This window comes from Perna viridis, chromosome 2 (assembly GCF_037379345.1).
Source record: "Perna viridis isolate PV_CMFRI_1.1 ecotype Kerala chromosome 2, ASM3737934v1, whole genome shotgun sequence".
NCBI lineage: Eukaryota > Metazoa > Mollusca > Bivalvia > Mytilida > Mytilidae > Perna > Perna viridis.
This window is the reverse complement of record NC_142446.1, coordinates 651,376-670,957: the sequence shown is the minus strand read 5'-3', so window position 1 is coordinate 670,957 and position 19,582 is coordinate 651,376. Positions and strand designations below refer to the sequence as shown.

The window sequence follows — 19,582 nt, the reverse complement described above, 5'->3', positions numbered from 1 at the left end:
TAACGACTCTTTATTCCGGCTCTTGACTCCTACCCCGACTCTAACGACTCTTTACTCCGGTTTTTGACTCGTACCCCTGACTCTAACGACTCTTGTCTCTACTGATTCTAATCACCTACAATTTTCCCATTTACTCATGCTAACCTTGACTATGTCTATCTTTAACTCTTAACCTTTAACCTGACATGAGGTTTAACACTAGATCGTTATTTCTTTAACAATAACATTCATAACACAAAGTGTTAGTGTGACCGAAAAGAATGAAGGAACAGATCGAAAAACTACATGTCTTACAGCAAAATTTATGGAACATAAAAATGGAGCATTTTGACTTTTGCAGGTATGTTGGTGAAAATAATATCCCTATTAAGCTGTGTTCGTGTAAAAAAATCAACTAAGTCCCACAACTCCCGTAAAATTAGCCGAATCAAAATGGCGGTTAAAGATGATCAACTACATACATGTACAAACAATCCAACAAAGTTGGAACCCAAATTCTTTTCAGTTTCTGAGTAGCTGCATCCACAATGTGTTCCTATAGTGTAACATGTAAAAAATCAACAAAGTCCCATAACTCCCGTAAAATTTGCTGAATCAAATCTGCTATTCAATATGATCAACTATATATAATTAAAAGAGAGAAAAATAAAATTCCGTAGTTCAATGGTTTACCCCCATCCCATAACGGGTCAAATGTAAACATTGAAAGTATGAAAAAGAAATCGGTTTACCCGATAGAGCCTCATAAAACGTTCAAAGGGTGTACGCGACATGCAAATATCGAAAATATCATCAGTAAAAACAAAAGAAAAGAATTAAACGAGCACACAAGTCTCAAACTTTAACAAAAAGGGCGTAAGAAACAAAGTAGGAATGAAAATATGGAGATAAAATTAAAATTCGTCATTGGTTTACGCAAAACAACCCCAAAGCGGGTCAAATCAAGCACACGCGACATGTAAACATTGAAAGTATGAAAAAAGGAATTTACCCGATAGATACTACGGATAAAATCGATGAAAAGGTTGAGTGGGTCTGTAGTAGGTGATGAAATGGTCGACAATAAAAATGAAAGGCAATACACCATTCAAAAACTATTAACGTTCTAAATGTACAACGTGTAAACCTTACAATTGTCAGGACAATCATTAGTGGTTAGTCAAAATTTCAAACTGAATACAAAAAAATATTAAAACAAAAACAATTAAAACAATGATAAAAATTTATTTCCCTGTTGTAAACATTGCACAACACTTCCTTACACCTGTAATGTATTCATAAAGCACAATAAAAGCCGGTAAAAAATCAATACACGGGCTTTTGAAATCACCAGTAAAATGTTTCAAACATCTGTCTAATCCGTGAGACATCTATTCAAATTACACAATCCATTGAACACAAAGAAAATCAAATCAAAATTTAAAATCTATTCAAAGTGCCCATTCAATTATTACACAAAGACAATGAAATACAAAATAATTAAAAAAAAAAACAATTAGCGTTAATGAAAAAAATGTAAATGTAAAATGTAAAAAAAAAATATATAAAAACAAAGAACGATAACTCTTGTCATAATACACCCCACCTTTTTTTAGACTTACCTGTTTATAGTATACTATATAATGAAACTAATTAGGACACTCAATGGGAATACCTATGGAGGTCTTTTTCTCCTCCCAACCTTTAAGGCCCCCTTCCTACATCAAAAGGTCACCATGTTCCCTTTATTGGTCCCCCATTTAAGTCCACTTCCGTCCCCTCCCCACGGTCACCGGACGTGACGTTATGCGCATGTGCATTGGGTGCTCCCCGAAAAATAATAAGTGTTTCCCACATTCCTACTACTGATACCGTTATATCGGCAAAAAATTCGGCAGGCTTACCAACTACATTTGTTCTTACGAAATTTTACGAGTGCTGTAACACTTGGCAGCTCATGTTAAATACCCAGGAACCTGAATTATATAATACCGGTTTCTTTTGTAGATTTCATATGAATACTCTACCTTAAGCATTTTAACCTCTGGTTCAAAAATTGATTACCACGGAACCTGAATTGTATAAAACAAATTTACATTAAGGCTACTTTTTTGCTTGCGGGAACCAATCAAAACTTGATATTAAATAACCCGGACCCTAATTATATAATACAAGCTCCACTTTGCAAATTTCTTATAAACACTTTACATTAAGGCTACTTTTTAGCTCACCTGAGCTATTGCCATCACTTGGCGTCCGTCGTCGTTGTTAACAATTTTCCTCTGACACCACTTGACCAATCGGAACCAAACTTGGTATGAATGTTTCTTGGGGTATCCTGCATAGAAATGATGTGGGGATTTTTGATCGGTCGAAAAACAGGGCCGCCGTTACTAAAAATAGAACATAGGGTTCAGACAGTAATTTTTCGCATATATATCCAAAAGCGTTAGGTTTAGGAAAATTATTTCTATACCTGAAATGACCCTTATTATAAGGCCTTCAAAAGTCGTCAAGGATCTGAAATTCTGACGGGGTAAAAGTGTTCAGCATGATGATATCTATCTGTGGTCAAATTTTCATTTTGATATGTTTAGCCATGTTGGAGTTATTGCCCTTTTTGGACTTTTTCTTTTTTTTTTTTTTCTTTTTTTGAATGTTATTTCCTTCAAAAATCAACTCCTCTGACACCACCTGATCAATTGGAACCAAACTTGGTATGAATGTTCCTTGGGGTATCGTGCATAGAACTGAAGTGGGGATTTTTGATCCGTCGATCTGTTACTAAAAATAGAACAAAGGGGTCAGACAATAGTTTTTCAACAGTATCTCCAAAACCGTTAGGTTTAGGAAAATTATTTCTATACCTGAAATGACCCTTATTATAAGGCCTTCAAAAGTTGTCAGGGATCAAAGTTGTCAAGTGACTCCTGTAAGAGTTATTGCCCTTAAAAGATGAAAAATGGCAGGTTTTTTGCAATTTTCGGCCAATAACTTTAAAACTATAAAAGAAAAACACTTTCTATCACTGAAATGATCCTGCCAAAGTCTTCTTGAGTCAAAATTGTTGAACAACTCTTTGTTAAATTTATTGCCCTTGAGAGACACACTTTAACCAGATGAGCGATTCAGGCTCCTCTGAGCCTCTTGTTTGTTTATGGGAACCAATAAAAACTTGATAGCAAATACCCCGGAAACCTGAATTATATAATACATATTCCGCTTAGTAGATTTCATATGAATACTCTACCTTAAGGATACATTTTGCTAATGATAACCAATAAGGACTTAGTTATCAAATAACTGGTACCCTGAATTATATTATACAAGTTCCGCTTTTCCAATCCATTTTCCACCTTATTGATGTATTATTTTTCTTGTAGGATCTATGAGACATTAAATCAAATGACCTTGTATTATATAATGCAGGTTCTACTTGGTAGATTGCATATGAATACTCTACCTTAAGTATGAAAATGGTCGGTGCCCAAGCGTCCTCTGCTTTTCTAAAAACACCTGTCGAATTGCTTGTAAAAACTCAAGTCTAGGGTAGACGAAAGATGCAAGAAAAGCTATAACACGTTACACAAATTTGTTCTCGTGGTGCAAATGGATACACCGTAAAGATCCACAAGCTCACGCTGACAACCATAAAACTTCAGGTGCTGAAGATGTTGCCGAAAAGTTGTGTGTCCGTCTGTTTAACGAGGGTTTCCAGATGATAAATTTAGAACAGATCAATGATTTTTTTATTGAAACATTGAGCTAAATCATAGGTATTTTGGATGTTCCATCTTTTTTGGAGAAACAGCGATGTATTATGCTGTTGTGGGGAGAGAGTATGTTGAATAGCACTATAAAGGATTGAAAAATGATAGGTTTTGATGCTGTTAAATTCCAATAATAATCTACCGTTGAAGGTTTCTAGAATTATTCAGGATCCACATTGATCTGAAAGCAATACGGGAGTAACGAGTGTCGTGGTTTTCAACTACCGTATCTTCTTTGAAGAGTGTGGTAGCAGTATAGGTCTTATTACTACAATTATTTTCTACATTTACCTTCGATAATAAACATTGGAACATTGGATGTCTTGCAGACAAAAAAACTTGTTTTTGGCTCTGTCCGCTAATACAACAACACATTTGTCTTGTGTAGTAGACAATGTTTCAAAACATACATTTGAACTGTGTAATGAGACTTAAGCTTGTATCAATGAGAAAAGAATAAATACCGTGAGAAACACTTTTGAACAGCTGTGTAAGGAGACACCAATCAGAAAATAAGAAATACTTTTGAACAGTTGTGTGGTGTACCAAGAGGTTCAAAATTATTTTTATTTGCACATGCTGTAAAAATTGTAGCATAAACTGAAAAAATATAGCAGATGCAATATATTTTTACAGCTTACGCTGTATCTAGGTTTTGTAGCATTTACGTGCCTCGAGGTTCATTAAAAAAGTAGTATATATGCTGCATTAAATACACCATATGCTGTACTTTATGTACCATATGCGGTACTTTATAGCTTAAGATGTATCTGTATGTATCATATGCATTTGGTTTTATGTGTTCCGTAAGTATCAAATATAATTTTGTTGCATACGCGGCAAACACAAAATGTGTTATGAATATTCATTAAATGTGTTATGAATATTCATTAAAGAGGCTGCGTGTGCGTCGGTCTGCTCATTAGAATATTCAATATTGCAATAATAATGGTTCAATGTTAGCTTTCTAACAAATTAATTCACTATAGGAGGAGCAAAGTATAATTAGCGTTTACTAAAACAGGCGTATGAAGCCTTATTGGTACTGTTTCTGACATCTGGAAATGTCATTTTTATTCTGAACAAGATAGAAAATAAGAAAACAGGTGAAATGTTTCAAAAACATTTTACCTGAAAATTATTGGTACGGCATACCGTACCTGTCAAAATTAATGGTACGCCCAGGTAACAATCAAATCATCTCGGAATGTACATTAGAATAACGAAGAAGTGCATATGGTGCTGAGGACGGCTAAGGATTTTTCGAGCTTAAATGGGCCTAGAGGGTATACGGCTATATCATGTGTCAATGGAAAGATAAATCAATACAATTTTTGAATATCATTCTTTTTTAACTGAAAAGTGGAATAGAGTTTTCTGCTATTTTGCATTAATTAGTCAATCGACCCCAATACACTTTGATGAGTGATTTAAGAGAAATCGTTCTTTGTAGGTAACGGAAAACAAGTAACATGTATGTATAGAATTTAAAAAAAAATGTAAAAAAGAACTTTTTCCGACAAAAGTTGACTATTTAATCGCGAACAAAAATGCCCCTAAAACTGATTGCATTTTAGTGCATTTTCAATGATTAAGAGATAATAGGACACCGTAGAATATTACAATGTATATCTAAGTATACTTTACTGAATAACAAATAAAATAAACACAACGTTCTCGATTCGATCTGCAACATGGGTTTGCAAAATGAGTTTGAAGTTGCAAATGTTCACATATTTAAGCTATTAATTGTACTAAAATTGTATAACTCGAAAAATAAAGTACTTTCTGATACCTGTCCGCATCACTAATATGTAATACAATATATTTGAATCTTCCAGGAAATAAAATATAACCATGTACTTTTGAACCTAATGGTACATGATACATTGTGTGTACAAGTAGACATGTATCTGTGCGAACAGATGAAGTACATTTAAGCAGCTATGTAAGGAGACCTGCATGTATCAACAAGAGCAACTGTGTAAGAAGACTTGTATTAATGGGAATATCTACATACATACATACATACATACATATTTCCTCTTTCGTCTACCCCGGACTTTACTTTATATGAGTAACTCGGCGGTTGTTTCTAGAAAAGCAGAGGACGCTTACCCTACCGGTGCACCTGGTTCATGCTCCCAGTGTTTGGCTGATTTTTTATTTTTTTAATTTTTTTATGAAATGCTCAAGGCAAGTATGTAAGTAAGTACGTAAGTAACTAATTTATTTTAAATCAGGTTAATGATTACATACATAGGAAATAAAATAAGCTCTGATGAGCTTTTATACCGACTACGCTTATAGTTAATTCATGATATCTTTAATTTTACATGTTAAATTTTAAAACAGCTTTTAAAATTGCTTATACGCAGCTTTTTAAACTCTTTTTCTGAATGTTTATTGCTGCATTTTCGGTTGCTATTTACTTTTTACCAATACTTAAAATATTCTTAGAGCGTGTGTTTACTGTTAATTTATTACACCAAATCAAAATACAGTTTTATTATCTCATTCTTATCTTGTCACTGTGCTATTTCTTACAGCTTAGGTGTTCATATACCTTCCCCCTCCACTTGTATGCTCGATAAAAATGGTTGATAATACAGAAAACTTTTGAAATCACTGGAGTGGTTCCCGGTAGGCCCTCTTCTTAGGCCAGTCATCGCCACTGTGGTCAGCGCCCTTTTTCAAGAATTTCTTGATCCACCACTGAAAATGTTAATTGATTTGGTCCAAAAATAATGTGTGTCGAATTGACAAAGGAGTGATAGGATGATTCGGACCAAATAAAAAAATGGACCATTGCAAAGTTGGACTAGAGATATAAACCAAATTACGTGTGCGTATTCTATTAAATGGCATATATATTTACAAATTAAACAATGAAGGGTGAAAGCTCATATTAACAGGGCATATATTCCAGGGGTAGCAATTGTTCAAGATTAAAATTTAAAAAAAAATCACCATTAAGAAAATAAAAATATTTCTTACAAATAACTTAGAGATGTTAATTAGTTTTCGAAGAAAACTATCTGCATTACAGTAATATTAAGTAGTAGTTCAGATCACCAAAAATAGGTGAGCACGCGCCAATTATTACTAATTATCGTGATTGATCGGACCTTCACACGTTATGATAATCCTGTTAATTAAATCCATTTTAATTGAAGTAACGAGCCCCATAAACATAATTGACAGCCGTAAATTGTTTTAGAATACTAAAAATTGTGATCGGTGTTGATTGAAAAAAAAAGAAAAACACTTCCCTTTTAAGAATCAAAATATTTTCTTAAGTCCTAGCCCATAAGAAAACATAAGATAACAAAACAAAATATATCAAGTACAACGAAGAAAAAAATGAGAAAATTAGATGAAAAGAATGGAAAAGCATGAAAAATTAATAAATTGGTCCAATTCACTATGGTCTGATCTTGTGTAGTCCGATTTTGTCAATGTCTATTTTTGCGATGGTCCATTTTTGTTATGGTCCGATTCATCATGCATTAATGTTTGAATGTTTCACCGACAGAGGGCTCTTTCTGTATATAAACAAGGAAACATCAGAAATATGTCATTACTGAATATAGAGAAGTAAAGAATGAAAGTGATTTTATTAGCAACACTCCTAGGAACTGTCTTATCAGTTCGGTTAGGAGGCTACCAGGAAATTAAGAATTCAATGATCCCAGATGAGGTTTTGAACAAAGCAAAAGATGCACTCCTGTCAGTAGTTTCAGCCAACTCATTGACTGCTGTTGATATTCGTTCACACATCGTCCAAAGTGAAAGACAGGTACATTCTTATTTATTATGATCTATGCATAAAATTTGTGTGATTTATTGTATCTATTCATAAAGGAAGATATTATTAAGTTATGCACACAACGCTACACATAGTCATGTTAAAAAGAATAAGACAGACACTGCCACATAAACTTTATAATATTGAGGAAATTGGGTTCACCATAAAATTTGTAACCTGTACCCATACCAAAGTTCCGGTACCTAAATCACGACATGGCCGATTTTTCTATTAGTATTACTTTTGGGAATTTTGTACTGAATCTTGGTTCTGACGTTTTTTTTAAATGATATTCTAAATCAATTGAAGTTATAACAAGTTGAAAACATTGATGATATTTTCAAACTCAGTTGATTTTATGTTCTCAAAAGTCCCGAAATGTGTAACAGGAAGTTACTGTGCCAAACAAATAATTGACTATTTCTCAATTTCCAGTCTGAAGTTCATTTTTTTCTGAAAACATTCAGAAGTTAAAACTTCACTTAAAGACCTTGGATGACGTTTTGAAAGATTTGATATTGTTTTAAAAAAGAACTACATGTAAGAGTTTGAATTCCATACCATGCTGTAGCACAAATCCCTGTACCAGCAATGAATGGATACGATTTTATCCAGAATGGAAAAAAAAGTCTCATAAATAGAATCAGATGTGATTTTTATCACCCTTGAATATTTGAATAATATTATGGTGTTCAAATGTGAAATAGATAGTAAAATTGTACAAATACATATGTAACAAAAATACAGGAATTTCGTGTTACACATTTCGGTACTTTTGAAAACTGAAAATCAAATAAAAATCATACTTATGAAAAACATTTTAAAAATCATTCTTTATCACATTTCATGTCTTTACTCTTTAAATATCCTTTACAATATGGTCTGTTGCATAAATTTAATAGTACTTCTGGATACATGTATCTTGATGATATTTTGGCAGTATTTAATCCTAAATTGGAACACTATGATCAAAATATCTACCCAACAGAACTTAAGTTGACCAAGTCTAACATAAACAGTAATCATACACCCTTTTTTGATGTAGATCTAACACTTTAAATTAAAAATGATGTTGCTCACCAATTTGTTTAGCACATGTTTTGCTCATCTGGCTGAAGGCAATCACTTGGCATTCGTTGTCGTTAACCATTTTTAGCTCACCTGGTCAAAGGCAATGTGAGCTACATGTATTGCCATCACTTGATGGTCGTTGTTGCCGTTAACAATTTATCAAAACTCTGCTCCTATGACAATACTTGACTGATTGGAACCAAACGTGGTATGAATTTTTCTTGGGGTATCCTGCATAGAACTGAAGTGGGGACTCTTGATCTGTTGAAAAACATGGCCACTGTTATTAAAAATAGAACATAGGGGTCAGACAGTAGTTTTTCACATATATCTCCAAAACCTTTAGGTTTAGCTAAATTCTGACATAGGGTGAAAGTGTTCAGCATGATGAGATTTATCTCTATTCAAGTTTTGGTTGTAATCTGTTAAGCCATGTTGGAATTACATTTGTATTGCCCTTTTTTAAAGATTTTTGCTATTTTTAATGTTATTTCTTTCAAAAATCTTTTCCTCTGACACTACTGGACCAATTGAAAGCAAATTTGGTATGAATGTTTCTTGGGGTATCCTGCATAGAATTGATGTGGGGATTTTTGATTCGTCGAAAAACATGGCCCTCATTACTGAAAATAGGGGTCAGACAGTAGTTTTTCCCATATATCTCAAAACTGTTAGATTTAGCTAAACTCTTTCAATTGCTGAAATGATCCTTATTATAAGGCCTTCAAAAGTATTCAGGGATCAAAGTTGTCAGGTGACTCCTTGTAAGAGTTATTGCTCTTGAAAGATGAAATTTTTTTATTTTTTTTTTTAGTTTTTAGTCTATATCTTGAAACCTGTACTAGATAGAAAGAAACTTTCATTTGCTGAAATGATCCTTATGATAAGTCCTACCAAAGTCTTCTGGAGTCAAAATTGTTGGACATCTTCTTAAATTTATTAACCTTGAAGGACAAACTTTTAACAGGTGAGCAATTCAAACTCCTGGGAGCCTCTTGTTTTACAGTGTTCATCCAATATTTTGAAAACTATGGTAGATAGAATGAAAGTTTAAATTGCTGAAATGATCCTTATGACAAGGCTCACAAAAGTTTGTGGAGATCTAAGTTGTCGGACTACAAGATGTACTTCTTGTTAGAGTAACTGTCCTTGAAAGGCGAAAAATTATGTTTTTAGCAGTTTTCAGCCAATATCTTGAAAACTATAATAGATAGAAAGAAACTTTTAGTTGATGATATGATCCTTATGATAAGTCCTGCCAAAATCATCTTTGAGTCAAAATTGTCGGACAACTCCTTGTTTGAGTTATTGCCCTTGAAAGGCAAAAATTTAACCAGGTGAGCTATTCTGGTTCCTGGGAGCCTCTTGTTGTAATGTTATTTCCCCTCTGATACTATTAGAGCAATTAGAACTAAACTTGGTATGAATGATCTGCATAGAACTGATGTATCACAAAATCATCTTAATTTTTGATATTAGAAAATGATTTCTCTATGTCTAAGATTGATTTTCTGATACATGTATCAGGAAATAGTTTCTAATTACATGTATCAGTTTTGATAAAAGGAATTTCTGATATACAAAAAAACTTTTCATAAAAACTAAAATGATTGTGGTTGTTATACCCCTTTGAACTTCATTCACTTTTCCGTGGAACTCCTTCAATCTTACAGTTCAAGGTGGCTAAATTGTATTTATGTAAAAAATTATTTTTGAGGATATCAAAATATATATTGAATAAACAGTAGAATTCTGCCATACATGTACCAGTATATAGATGCATAAAAAGTCAAAGGTACATGTATCAGTGCCATTAAGTTTTCTGTTAGATTGTAGTTACATGTATTTGCACACAAACATGTATACAGTAAAAGCAGAATAGTACTACATTAAACAACATGTGATTTATTTTGATAGCTTGTTGCTGGATTTAATTACCATTTTGTGGTGGATGTAGACTCTTCCCAGACTGCTAACGGGGTAGGTGCATACTGGCTGTTATTGTAACTAATACCTTCTATGTAAGCTGTGAATTGTTGTAAAAATAATTTGTGACTTGTAATATAAGCTGTGAATTGTTGTAAAAGTAATTTGTGACTTGTAATGTAAGCTATGACTTGTTGTAAAAGTAATTTGTGACTTGTAATGTAAGCTGTGAATAGTTGTAAAAGTGATACTGTATGTGACTTGTAATGTAAGCTGTGAATAGTTGTAAAAGAGTAATCAAGGGAACCAAGGTTATAGCGGTAATCAAAAGAATGTAATCCAGGGACAAAGACCAGACATAGAAAACAGACATACACAACAAAGAACATAAAGTAACTAAAATCATACATACAAAGTAACAAAAGTAAATGAGCAACTCGGACTCCACTAAAAAATGGGAGCATGGACCAGGTGCACCGGTAGGGTGAATTAAAGTAATTTGTGACTTGTAATGTAAGCTGTGAGTAGTTGTAAAAGTGATACTGTATGTGACTTGTAATCTAAGCTGTGAGTTGTTCGAAAGATAATTTGGGACTTGTAATGTAAGCTGTGAATTGTTTGAAAGATAATTTGGGAGTTGTAATGTACATTTACATAGTAATATGTGACTTTTAATAATGTCCTATAATTTTATTGTTTTAGATATGTTTGTTTTCCACTTTAGGTTGCAGTAACTTGTGACTTTGTTGTATTTTACCAAACCTGGTCAAATACAAATCAATTAACAAAGAGTGAATGCACCCCCAGAACTAGGAGACAGGCAGGTGGAACAAGTAATGCTGATTGTAATGATGGTGCTATACAAGAAGCTGTACAGGAAGCTGTTCGTTATGTCAATAGTATGAGCAACAGCATGTATCACATGACCCCTGTCAAAGTTGCAAATTGTAAACAGCAGGTAAATTTTTTTGTGTAATGGCATACATAACATTTTGCTCACCTGGCCCAGATATTATTTGCACATATTTCCTAAACTGTTAGGTTTAACTAAATTCTGACACAGGTAAAAGTGTTCAGCTCTTTTGTGGTTAAATTTTTGTGCAAAGCTGTTTAGCCATGTAGGAGTTATTTCCCCAATTCAGGGGCGGACCCAAGATTTTAGATTAGAGGACCACACAGATAAAATTTTTTGAGGTTAAATTTTTGAAAAAACTAACATCTTCCTTACACTTTCTATATTTCTATAGTTTGATGATTATTATACTCCCGCTTGGTGATTTTTGTATATAGTCTATCATCCTCATGTTCATTCATTGTCACCCAATCCTGTTAGTTAGTCGGAATTCATTATCATCATTTAGAAAAATATATTTTAGTTATTGAGAGAATAGTTTAGTACAAAGTCAGCAAAAAAAATATTGCTTCAATATAACAAATCTTATTTTGCAACAAACTACTTGTTGGTATGTAGAATCAGATACTAACTACTTGTTGGTTTGTAGAATCAGATACTAACTACTTGTTGGTATGTAGAATAATCAGATACTAACTACTTGTTGGTATGTAGAATCGGATACTAACTACTTGTTGGTTTGTAGAATCGGATACTAACTACTTATTGGTATGTAGAATAATCAGATACTAACTACTTGTTGGTTTGTTGAATCAGATACTAACTACTTGTTGGTTTGTAGAATCAGATACTAACTACTTGTTGGTTTGTAGAATCAGATACTAACTACTTGTTGGTATGTAGAATAATCAGATACTAGCTACTTGGTGGTTTGTGGAATCGGATACTAACTACTTGTTGGTTTGTAGAATCGGATACTAACTACTTGTTGGTTTGTAGAATCGGATACTAACTACTTGTTGGTTTGTAGAATCGGATACTAACTACTTGTTGGTTTGTAGAATCGGATACTAACTACTTGTTGGTTTGTAGAATCGGATACTAACTACTTGTTGGTTTGTAGAATCGGATACTAACTACTTGTTGGTTTGTAGAATCGGATACTAACTACTTGTTGGTTTGTAGAATCGGATACTAACTACTTGTTGGTTTGTAGAATCGGATACTAACTACTTGTTGGTTTGTAGAATCGGATACTAACTACTTGTTGGTTTGTAGAATTGGATACTAACTACTTGTTGGTATGTAGAATCAGATACTAACTACTTGTTGGTATGTAGAATTGGATACTAACTACTTGTTGGCATGTAGAATCGGATACTAACTACTTGGTGGTTTGTGGAATCGGATACTAACTACTTGTTGGTTTGTAGAATCGGATACTAACTACTTGTTGGTTTGTAGAATCGGATACTAACTACTTGTTGGTTTGTAGAATAATGAGATACTAACTACTTATTATATTCACTGTTTATATTTGTCAGGTTGTTAGAGGCATGAGATACAGTTTTAATGTCAGTTTTCAACAGTCCACTTGTATGAATAATCAGGAACATTTGACTTCTATGTTAAACGATTGCCCACCAAGCAACTCAGCTACACATGTAAGTATTTATACCAGTAGTTATTGTATTTATTAAGAAGTATAATATTGTCCATGTATAGGTATTTGGTTAGAATTAATCCTTCCATGTTCGATCTAAAAAAAAAAAATAACCGAAAAGTCATTCCAGGCAATATAGAAAAAATTTTAATTTTGCAGTATTCGCAAACCCCAAAATTGTGATAGATTTTAAAAGTATATGTGTTTTAAAGAATAAAAATGTCCTATTGTCTTGTGTTAATGTGATTTTGATTATAACTATAGATGTTGATGTCCTATAGTTTTCACTTTATCCATCATTTCTTCTGTCAACATTTTTATATGTGTGTAAAACATAGGTGTTAACCTTCAAAACTTCTCAAGTGGGAGATCACCATCTGTAAATATTCTCAAAGCTGGAGATCTCCCCTCAAAATTTTCTCAAAGCGGGAGATTTGCTGAGGTTTTGTTTTCACCACATTTTAAAATTAGCAAGTCCTTATTTGAACTTAAATCCAATTTCACTGCAACAATATTTCCTGACATGAAAGATGACTCACAATGTTTTCCTGCATTGCAGTTATGGTAAATTAATGAATTTGTTTTGACAAGAATTGAAATAATTGTTTTAATGATTTTAAGCCAAAAATTCAAATGAGAAGGGAGAAATTCTGAATACCACTGAATCTCCTGCTTTGACACAAGTACGTAGGCTAGAGGTTGTTGAATTTTGAATGAAATGTTGGCAAGATTGTGCTAAAGGTGGGAGACTTTTAACACCTATGGCATAAAATCTGACAAAAAAGTGCTGATTTGAATATAATGAGAATTGGGTATGGTGAATATGTCAGACGACAACCCCACTATGATGAAAATGTCAGCCCAAGGCCTCCCATTGGTCTTCAGTGAACAATGAGGAAACCCTCACACCACAGGGCAGGCTGCAGCTGGTCCCAAAACAACATACCAGTATTATTATATAGAGTTGCCTCTATATACTCAAGTAACATAAAAATAAACGAAGGTGAAAACAAAACCAGACATACATGTACAGAGGCCAGAAATTCCTGACTTGGAACAGGTAAAAAAATGTGGGGTGAAAGTATTTTGGCGTGATCACCACCCTCCCCTTTCATATCTGGCCACTGGGGAAAAAACATTACACAATTAAACACACCTAAAAATCAGTTCAAAAAGGTCTGAGTCCCTTGTTACAACGGAAATAAAGAAACTGAATATAAATTACACAAATGTACTAACTAAGGACAACTAGCAGTAAACTGACATGCCAATTCCAGATCAGTCTAAACCTACAAAAAGTTATGTCCCCATCGTATGTAAAATCAGTACTAATTCTTCCAAAGCTAGGTTTAGATGAAGTACTTAATTATCATATAAAGATGCACATAAAATCTTGGTCTACATTATGATAAATTACTTCCTTTATTGTGCAAAAATCATAAATTTTTAGAATCATGTTTTGTGATAGCAAAATCACCAACACATTATTTGCTATGTACAATTTGAAGTATTTTTCCCCTTTTTCAGACAGACCATTTCCATTGTGAGATAATTGATACAGCTTGGATGACACCAAGATATACCACAAACTGTAAAATGAACCAAGCAGTAAGAATTCTGTACAACTAATTGTAAAATGGGCTGATCATTAAGTTTGATTTTAATGGAGTATTTTAAAGTTTCCTAGGTTTTTAATTTAAAATCATCTAACTGTAAGTCAATTTCTAGTTTCAAATTTTTAAGTTCTGTGGCCCCATCCATTGTGTGTCAGAAACCAGTTCTGTATTCAAAATTTTATTTTAATACAAATTCATCTGGCTAAAATATAACATACTTGCCCCAAATACTCAGGGGTAAAACTTTGTCCTTTTATTGCCCCAACTACTCAGGGGTGAAACTGTGTCCCTTTATTGCCCCAACTACTCAGGGGTAAAACTGTGTCCCTTTATTGCCCCAACTACTGTGTCCCTTTATTCTACTCAGGGGTAGTCCCTTTATTATTAACATTGTAATAACTAACATTTTCTTTTTACAGTGATTACTGGTACAAGGATATCTATAGCAGTATTATCAGTATTGTTTGAATTAAAATGTTTACTTTTCTGTTAATTTATCATTTTAATGCATGTTGAAGAATGTATATGACTGTGTCCACCAGTTTACACAGCTTACAATATGTGGAATTTTCTTAAAAATCATTTTTTTGCGAGGAAGTTTGACTTCATTGAAGAAAATTTCCTTTAATTCTTTTTATATGCTTTTCATTTTTTTTTTAAATTTTTTACCACAAAACAATTGCAGTCATATTATGGTCTGTCCTTGCAGTTGTTTTCTTCTGTAGACATTTTATGTCCATACAGTTCCTGTTGTCTGGGTAATAAATTGGCTATAAATGAATAGATCTTTTTGTAATGACCATAAAGTGCCATATCCCAAAAAGAAGGCTGGCCTTTGCTGTATGACTGGACCCATTTGAGAATAAGGGACCAAAAAGGGGACATTTTGGTTCTGATCAAATTCTTATCCTGTGTCAGTATTTAATTGCAATAAAAAATCAGGGCTGTATCAGGCTTGAATGGTTTGTTTCTTGCTCAGGGTATGTTCAGGGTATGACTGTTGTCATATAAAGCTGCACACTGCAACACATTTTATCTTTTATGTCAGGACTATAACTTGACTATAAATAAATGTATCTTTTTGAAATTATACACATAACATAAAAGGATAGCTTGAATTTATTTTTGGGGTTTTGACTTGGAGCTGTTAATTAATTTAGGCAAAGAAGGGGCCATTTCAGTTCTTGTCAAATTCTTATCCTGTGCCAAATGTTTAATCACACTAAAATACAGAGTTGTAACAAGTTAGAATGGTGTGTCTATACTTGCACAAAATGTTCAGGGTTGACTTCTGGTCATATCAAGCTGTGTCCTGTGATGCACGTTTTATATTTTATGAAGACTATAAAAGGGGACAGCAAATTTTGTGGATATGCACATTTCTTTATTCTAGTCAGATGTTAACCAGTTTGAAAAGTCCCATCTTAATGAAATTAACATCCTTGTTTGTTTTTTTTAGCTCACCTGGCCGTAGGCCATGTGAGCTATTGCTATCACTTGGCGTCTGTCCTCGTCTGTCGTTATCGTTTACAATTTCTTCAAATATCTTCTCCTGTGAAACTACTGAATGGATTTGGATGAAACTTAAGATGGTTGTTCTTTAGAATACCGTTTAGATTTTTGATCTGTTAAAAAACATGGCCGCCGTTCAATAATAGAACTTAGGGGTCAGATAGCAGTTTTTTGCATATATCTTCAAAACGGCATATATCTCCAAAATGGTTAGGTTTTTCCACATTTTGATATGGATAAAAGTATTTAGCATGATGAGATCTATCTGTGGTCAAAATTTGGTGTAAATCTGTTGACCCATGTTGGAGTTACTGCCCTTTTTGGACATTTTTGCTGTTTTTAATGTTATTATTTTTAAAAAATCTTCTCCTCAGAAACTACTCTACAGAATTCAATGAAAGTTATCATTTTTGTTTTATAGGGTATCCTTAACGAAATGAATGTTTAGATTTTTGATTGGTTAAAAAACATGGCTGCTGTTACAAAAAATAGAACATTGGAGTCAGACAGCAGATTTTTGCATATATCTCCAAAACGGTTAGGTTTAACCAAATTCTGTCATAGGTAAAAGTATTGAGCATCTATCTGTGGTTAAATTTTGGTGAAAATCTGTTGACCCATGTTAGAGTTATTGCCCTTTTTGAACGTTTTTTGCTGTTCTCAATGTTATTACTTTAAAAAATCTTCTCAGAAACTATTCTGCAAAATTCAATGAAAGTTGACATTTTTGTTTTATAGGGTATCCTTAATGAAATGTCTCCAATGAATCAAATGAAGTCAAAATTGTCTGATAACTCCTTGTTAGAGTTACTGCCCTTGAAAGGCAAATATTTAACAAGGTGAGCGATTCAGGCTCCTGGGAGCCTTTTGTTTATTTTTAATACGACCACAAAAAAAAATTGAGTGGTTGTATAATAATATTCATATCATATTTGTACTTAGCATACATTAACTTTAGTTTATTTTAGATAATTTGGGTAAAGCTTTTGCGATTTTTTTGAAATATCAACTGTTCAACACATTATTCTTAGGGACATGGCGAAGGGAGTTTTTGCCATACCCCTTTTGGAAATAAGGGGGTTAAAGAGGAAAATTGGTGTTATCATTTGAATTATTGTTGAACCAGTTTTTATTATGATTCAGATGTAGATCTGTCCATTCTGAAATTCTGTTTTAATTTTTTTTTTCAGGGTAAGGTTATCTTTAGCCATTTTGGAGTTCAATAGGTTAAAAATTAGGCTGTACCAAAAAAAAAATCGACTTTTTTATTTTTGATCTGATTTCCAAATTTTGTTTTTATTGTTGAATTCCTTATGAAAATCACAGCCTGTGTTTTTTTCAATCAGATTTCTGATATCTCTTACTAACTGTGTTGATTATATGCTGATACGTGTATTTGGTGTGAAACCCATTTATATGTACTTGCTGATGGCATGTAATTTGATCAATATATGAGTGAAGTGTGCTTTAAGTCCTTCCCAAATTTTTTGTTTCTTTCAAACATGTCAAAGCAGTATCAAAAATAATAATTGTATTTATTTAAATCATGTCGTACTTTGAGAAGTTTTTTAGTCCCGTAACATGTACAACTAGGGAGTCACAATACTAGTTAATGCATTGACATCCATCCTTCATTTAGGACTGGAAGCAAACAGAGTATTTATAAACAACATCAAGTATGTTGATCATATATTTAATACTTAATAAGCTTAGTGATATAATTAATGATCAATTAAATAGTGGTCAGTGCTGTGATGTCAAATTTTAATTTCAGTGCAATATAAAATGTTTTGATTCTCACCCCAAAGCCTAAATGGCCCTTTATGTTCCATTGTTTTTAGCTCACCTAGCCCTAGCTGTAGGCCATGTGAGCTATTGCCATCAGTTGGCATCCGTCATTGTCGTTAACAATTTCTTCAAACGTCTTTTCCTCTGAAACTACAGAATGGATTTGGATGAAACTTAAGGTGATCGTTCCTTAAAGTATCTTGCACAAAATGAGTAATTGAATTTTTGATCTGTTAAAAAACATGGCCGTCGTTATTAAAAATAGAACATAGGGGTCAGACAGTAGATTTTTGCATACATCTCTAAAACCGTTAGATTTAACCAAGTTCTGACTTGGGTAAAAGTGTTGAACATGATGAGATCTTTCTGTGGTTAAATTTTGGTGAAAATCTGTTGACCTATGTTGAAGTAATTGCCCTTTTTGGATGTTTTTTTAGGGTATTCTTAACAAAATGACTGTTTGGATTTTTGATTGGTTGAAAAACATGGCCACTGTTACTAAAAATAGAACATAGAAGTCAGACAGCAGTTTTTTGCATATATCTCCAAAACTGTTAGGTTTGGCCAATATCTTTTAATTGCTGAAATGATCCTTATTGTAAGCCTACAAGAGTCTTCAGGGATCAAAGTTGTCAGACAACTCCATGTAAGAGTTATTTTGCCCTTGAAAGGCAAAAATTTAACCAGGTGAGTGATTCAGGCTCCTGAGAGCCTTTTGTTTTCTAGTTGAAACAATTGTATACTATTAATTGTAAGTCATTTAATGCATTGACATCATGGAACAAGCTCTCAAAGTTATTCACATCAAGGAGTAAGCTCTCAAAGCCATTCACATCAAGGAACAAGCTCTCAAAGTCATTCACATCAAGGAACAAGCTCTCAAAGTCATTCACATCATGGAACAAGCTTTTAAAGATATTTGCATCATTCAACAAGCTCTAAAAGTTATTTACATCATGGTACAATCTATCAAAGTCATTCACATCATGGTACAAGCTTAAAAAGTCATTCACATCATGGTACAAGCTTAAAAAGTCATTCACACCATGTTACATGCTCTCAAAGTCATTCACATCAATGAACAAGCTCTCAAAGTCATTCAAACCATGGATTCTGATTTGCCAAATTACAAATTTCAACCACTCTTCTTTACCAGCCTGTTGATGACAATGACCTCTTCAGATGATTGGCTCCATAAATGAGTGTTTCCCCGAACTGAAAAAACCATCATCTGTTTACAACTGTCCATCAATTACTATCACACAGAGTTTGTACCCTTACAATGATCAGATTAGAATGTCTGTATCCTTCTACTGAGTTGTGAATTCTTTCAAGATTAGGCTTATCCTGATCATGACTTGGTACAAAAAAACCTCCAGACATGTTTGGGAGAAAAAAAAAATCACAATTATATGTTGCCTTACATACATAAAACAACTTGATTGAAATATTATAATTTTTAACGAGCAAGAAAATTGTTATGATCTGTATATACATGGTACTTCAACAGAGGAAAGGCAACCACATATAGGGCAACTGTTGATTCCAAAAACAACTACTCTACTTCAAACTAAAGAAACAAATATTGTTATGAGT

The 19,582-nt window shown here is 33.2% G+C and overlaps 1 protein-coding gene across 2 annotated transcripts in view; it reads left to right on the top strand.

Moving 5' to 3' along the window:
• Positions 1–7,296: 7,296 nt before the first annotated feature.
• LOC148623230 (cathepsin L-like) overlaps positions 7,297–19,582 on the top strand; it is a 51,422-nt gene continuing 39,136 nt past the window's right edge. For both annotated transcript variants that reach the window (XM_088564903.1, XM_088564904.1), the window contains exons 1-5: positions 7,297–7,548; positions 10,546–10,608; positions 11,279–11,512; positions 12,952–13,071; positions 14,598–14,678. In XM_088564903.1, the coding sequence (XP_088421029.1) occupies positions 7,354–7,548; positions 10,546–10,608; positions 11,279–11,512; positions 12,952–13,071; positions 14,598–14,678 (693 nt within the window). In that variant the 5' untranslated portion in view covers positions 7,297–7,353. The remainder of the gene's footprint in view (positions 7,549–10,545; positions 10,609–11,278; positions 11,513–12,951; positions 13,072–14,597; positions 14,679–19,582) is intronic.